Here is a 6,000-nt window from a genome sequence, read left to right on the forward strand (position 1 = left end):
TTTGACCTGCTTCCATCCTGAATATTGCGCGTGCATTGGGAACAACTTCTCTAGTCCTACGTATTTGAGAAACAACTGGCTGTCTGAAAAATTGCAGTTTACGTCTATTGTCCTCTCTCAAATTCAGTTTTGTTCATCGAGCGGGCATCAGTTGAACGTGTGTCATGTAAACAAGCTGCATTGTTCATTTCAAAGTTACACACAAAAAAAAAAGGTACATTACGGTGAATTATAATGTGCCACTGGAGAATGTGAGGATTGCTTCAGAGTTGATTAAATGATACAACTTCTTTTCTTTTCAACCCATTTCATATGCTCTGTACTCAGTGCATTACATCACTATGTCATCAGCAAGCACACACTCAGGCAGGTTTTGTGTGCTTACTGAAGGTTTTGACCGTAGATGAGTTTCTCCAGTTAAAGATAATCGCTCTCAGCATGAAATATCCTCACTTGGGTGTTTTTTATCATTTCTGTTTCCAAGTATGGACGCATATCTACAGCAACGTTCCTTTTCACTAATGCATCTTTTTTTCCTTTCTCCTATGTTTACAGAATCTGACTGGTTGCACCTGCATATCTTCCGAAAGTGGACCTGCCACCGCGATTCCCGGGAAATGCCCGATGGCAGGTTGCCGGGAGGTTTTCCTCATCTTCCTTTGCGTGATCTGTGTCTGCAGCCTGGTTGGGGCCATGGCCCAGACTCCATCTGTTATTGTCCTGATCAGGTAAAATTTATTGCTCTAGTTTGATGTTTTGGATGAATGATAACATCTCCTTTCAGAAATTAACATTATCTTTTTTTTTTCTGCTTCCCTCCAAGGACCGTGAGTCCTGAGCTAAAATCATACGCTCTGGGAGTATTGTTCCTTTTGTTACGACTACTTGGTAAGAACTGATCCGACAGACTTGCCCTAGCTTCCTACCTTTTCTTTTTTATATAGTATCTAATAAGAGAACTTAATTATTTTCCCAAAAGGCCACATTGTTGTTGTTTAAGGCAACTCCAATGGCTGAATGCAGTTTTTCCAAGATTCCTGTGTTTGCTAGTTAGCATTTAGCATTTTTGTCCTCTTCTTGTAACAACAGACATTGCGTCGAAATAATTAAATGTGACCCCACTATCCTGAAAACAGAAGCATATTATTTACTCAACAAAAAGTAATTAGCTTTTTACGAAATCAGCTATCAAACATTCTGTTTTACATAAATTAAGCACAGTTCTTTACTTACTTAAATACTTTGGTTTGAATCTCATTGAAGGTTATATTCAAAAACTATCTTTCTTTTTAGTTTGCATTAGTTCAAATTTCTATAGTAAGAGTGCTCTCTGTCTATCTATGCAGAGCCTGCACTCTATGAAAGGAAAGACAATTTCTATAGAATGAAAGCAGCATGGTCAGATTGCAGCACAGAATTTATACATTCATTACGTTGAGGATATCTAATGTGGCAGATGTAGCCTTGTGGCCAGAAAAAGGCTGAGGTCAAAGCCTCTGAAGTTTAAAAAATGTATTTCCAAAGTTTCTTAACTTTCTGACGTGTTTGAAATTTAGAGCTGGACCAGTCAGACCCATTTATGATGACTTCTTTGTTCAGTTTTTTACTTGTCTAATAAAGCACCACAGCAGTTCCAAGTTTGTGGATTTTTGGCTAAGAAAATATTGTTAAAATATTTTATTTCCATTTATTACTGGATGTGTGTCCTGGTTAATTTCATGGCAACCTCTGATGCTGTTTTGCCACGGGCATGCGAACCAGTGTCACTGGCATTCAACGCCAGGTTTTGTGATATTATAAAATGTGGCTAAGTCATTTTAAAACCATTTCCGAAATATAATGTGACACGTATCAGCATAACAGCCTCAAATTAAAGGCATCCAGACTTTCGCTCAGTATTTTTCTGAAAAGGTTTCAACACCTATACAGGAGTGGTTGTGGAGTACTTGGTCACCGGAATCGTGATGACACTGCTTATATAATTTCTTTGGAATGAGTTGGCTCACTAAATAATTTTCTGTTTTGGCCAAGATGGCTTCTTTCACCACTCCTTCAAATCATCTGTTCTCTCTGTCAAAAATCTGGACAGTGTTGTCGTTGAAAGCATGTCCTTTGCTCTTGAACTGCAAGTGTACTGCTGAATCTTGCTCCACTCCATGGCGCTCCAACTATTGGTTGCTCAAATGCAATCTGCCAGAATTGCATTTGAGCATTTGACCTAGATAAGTAAACTTTGAGCATCTGACCTAGATATGTGTCACAGCGTTTTTAGAAAATTGAGCAAAAGTCCGGTTGCCTCTGATTTAAGCCTGTTAGCTGTTGCTGTGACCCGGATAGCTGAGAACTTGCACAGGCAGCCTGACATGTATCCTGTACAATTCAACTAAAAAAAACAAACTAATTTGTGAGAAGGAATAATATCAATACTCAAAGTTGTGGAATAATGTAGTTGTCTGTCACCAGATTTAAACAAGTTGCTTGGTCTTTGTGTTTTCCAGGATTCATCCCGCCTCCTCTGATCTTCGGCACCGGGATCGACTCCACCTGCCTCTTCTGGAGCTCCGACTGCGGCAAAAAGGGCGCCTGCCTGCTTTACGACAACGTGCGGTACAGGCACCTCTACGTGAGCCTCGCCATCATCCTCAAGGGCGTGGCGTTCCTGCTCTACAGCACCACGTGGTACTGCCTGCGGAGGAACTACAAGAAGTACATCAAAGGAAGCGAGGGCAACCTGACCCCGACTGACTTTTACCCGTCACTCAGCGACGGGGCCAAATCCGTGGACAGGACAAAGTTTATATACAACCTGGAGGAACACGAGCTTTGTGAAAATATAGAGTCTGTTTTATAAGAAGTATGTCGTTATTCCTTCGTCTGTTGAAAAGCTAAAAGCCCGTTCGGGTCTGAGGTGCACTCCAGGAGCTCTTCGAAAAGGATCCATTCTAGTTCTTTGAACCCGTGAGGTGTTGTCAGTGAATTCCTGCCGTGCCTGGTGGACAAAGATGACGCCACAGCTCCAGCTGGGTCCGTCACGGTTGTTTACTAGTGCATAGACGAGAAGCTGCGACGGCTTTAGCTACCATACTGTTTTAGGTCCGTCACGACCCCGCCGATCTGTGTGGGAAGATGACAGCCTGATCTCAGTCAGCACTGTGTGTTCTGTCTGTTACGCTAAAAAAGTAAGATGTTATAGTTTAAAAAAAAATTTTTTTTTAAAGTTGCCAAGTGTTTACAAAGGAATTGCTGATGAGTCACTGTACGTCACTTCACTTCGGTGAAGCCGGGTTTCTTATAAGAAGAGACCAGAATCGCCCGGGCCAGATTGGACCGGGGTTATAATAGTGGCCTGGTAGAAGTCTGATATATGTATTTTCTTTTCTCGGTGGATCGTAAAAACTGCTTTTGATACTTTCTTGGACTAGACAGTAAAGTCTTGTCACATAGGTGCAATTCAGATCCAATTTGTCCGTGTTTATGACTTTAGCCTTCTTCTACGACTGCAGGTTTGTTTGTTTTTTCTTCTCACTGTAGCAGTTGGTTTCATATCAATTTTGCAGAGTGCATTCAGCCTAATTTGTCTTAAAAGGGATTCAGTATATCAAAGGAATTTATATATTGTTTCTGCACCAAGCGGAGACACAGAGAAGAAAATCTAAGGTAATTATTTTATGTGTTTCAACATTCGTGTTAATTAGATTAGAAGTCATATGAGTGGTTCATTAGGCCTATGATGTTTTATTAGATTATATCAGCTAAGAACAGTATATATTATCTATGAATTGTTTGCGTGTCTTATGTCACAAATGATTTATGAAAGTTTATATAGAATGATAAAGGTATAGTTCACTATTGTAAACAAAAGATCAGGAATGATCTGTGTTTTCCCACTCGGCCTCTAGTGTTTAGCATAAAAGGCTGCAGAGGTGGTTCTGAAGACTTGGCTCACTAGATGAATAGTGAGTTTATTCCTGTATTTAAACCTGACACGGCACTTCAGGTCACTTTACTAGTCACTCTGCAGTTACAGGTTTGTCCCTTTTCTTACACTTTTTGTATGGCAACATATTGTTTATTTTACTCTGGCAATAAATTATTTTTCAGAAAATTCACTCAAATTTAAATGTGTTTGGGGTTATTTTGTCATTAACAAAAAGCAGCCAGTGTTGATGTAGTGTATTTAAGTGGGTGATAAAACATTTTGTGGAATTTGAAAAAACAACAACAACTCGTAAGAAATCTCATAAGAAGAGCCCTTATGGTAATCAAAATTTTAAAAATCGGTGACTGTACATTTTATGAACTGACGTCCTCCAGGGTCGATGTCCTAAAACTTGTAGATGTTCTTCTGATCAAATGATTTGATTCAGGCATCTTAGTTCAGTATCACATCTCAAAGTTACAGGATACCATCCCCTGGACGACTAATTAATTAATTAATTATATATATATATATATATATATATATATATATATATATATATATATATATATATATATATATATATATATATATATATATATATATATATATATATATAATTTTTATTTATTTATTTATTTATTTTTTAAAGGCAATATGACCTCTTCAACTGTTTTGATGTATGTTATTCAAAATGATCCGCGGTATGTGAAAAATGGCCTGACATGAGAAATATCCCAATATCATGATGCCTGAGTGACCATGCTGAGTGCGGCTGGGCGATAAATCGATTTAATCGATTAATTCAAATTTACAATATTTTAAGATTTAAATTTTTAAAAATTTAGATTTATTTTAGCAGATGCACTCATTGTGCTTCCCTGAAGATAATAGCTTGCAATGCTGAATATATGTTTAGGACAATATATTCTCAAAATATTTTTACCATAATATGAGGCTTTTTAATTTACTCGTTTACTTATTTTTTTAAGTAAGTTTGTAGTTATACAAGTGAAGTCTATTCTTAGCTCATTGTCTAATACCGCTAGCAGAAAACATTTTGTCATATTTTCATTGTTTATAAAGGCAAGGCAGCCATCTTGTTTTAGAAGCATGTTTCACAGCTTGTATTTAGTTGCACTTTGAATTCAGGTCAACTCCCAGATGAAGTGCTTTACATAAAAGCAATTTTTGGAAAGAATTTCTTTAATTTGCTTTTGTGAAACGAAAATGAAGGGGGGGGGGGATCGATTAATTGGATTTGGTATAATAAAATGGGAGATTTTATTTTTAAACCATCGCCCAACCTTAGTGCTGAGGTTTGGATTCTGGAGCTTGGACCACCTGTTTAATGGCTGCTTATTTCACAGAATGAGTGAGCTCACTAATTAAACTTCAGAATCCTAATATTTTAAACATTAAAATTAAAATTAATGATTCAATTACCTGGAATCAGCAGTGTGCCTTTGGACATTTTGCTTTTTTTATGTCTCTTCTACATCTGCGTCTAAAGATTTGCCAAGTGAATAAAAAAATTATTAATATGATTAACAGCCGTTATTTTTTTTTTAACACAGCTGTGTCAGACTATAAGGTTGGATAGAAATTCAGGCAAACAAGAAATAAAAGTTGGATTTTTTTTTTTTTGCTGCAGCTAATCACATTCTCAACATATTTGCAGAGGTCATTCAGCAGGTGCACAGCCGCGGAGAAAGCAAGCTGCCTGCAGCTAATTGGTCACAGAGGTGAGCAGTCAAAGGACATTTTGGTGTTTGTTAGCATGCTGACTCTACGCTGTGTTTGCACACTTTACGTGCAACGAATCTAAAGACTTGTTGGTGAGCCTTGAGCTTAAAATATTTTTAAGATATGACAGCGCTGAAGCCGTACCATAATGTCAAACAGGGGGTCCTAAACTGATCTTGGTTTTTTTTATGTTGTTCTTGCTGATGTTATTGACAATTGGATCATTGTGCAAAACTGGACTAAGAAACAAATGCAATGAACACACAGAACCCAGCTTGATAATCATTTTTTGTCAACTATTAATTAAAAGCCAAAGGATGTTGACTCTCATTAAA

The 6,000-nt window shown here is 37.6% G+C and overlaps 1 protein-coding gene across 1 annotated transcript in view; it reads left to right on the forward strand.

Moving 5' to 3' along the window:
• slco3a1 (solute carrier organic anion transporter family, member 3A1) overlaps positions 1–4,121 on the forward strand; it is a 48,839-nt gene extending 44,718 nt beyond the window's left edge. The window contains exons 8-10 of the mRNA XM_036149981.1: positions 556–728; positions 824–888; positions 2,499–4,121. Coding sequence (XP_036005874.1) covers positions 556–728; positions 824–888; positions 2,499–2,851 — 591 coding nt within the window. The 3' untranslated portion in view covers positions 2,852–4,121. The remainder of the gene's footprint in view (positions 1–555; positions 729–823; positions 889–2,498) is intronic.
• Positions 4,122–6,000: the final 1,879 nt, after the last annotated feature.

This window comes from Fundulus heteroclitus, chromosome 2 (genome assembly GCF_011125445.2).
Source record: "Fundulus heteroclitus isolate FHET01 chromosome 2, MU-UCD_Fhet_4.1, whole genome shotgun sequence".
Lineage (NCBI taxonomy): Eukaryota > Metazoa > Chordata > Actinopteri > Cyprinodontiformes > Fundulidae > Fundulus > Fundulus heteroclitus.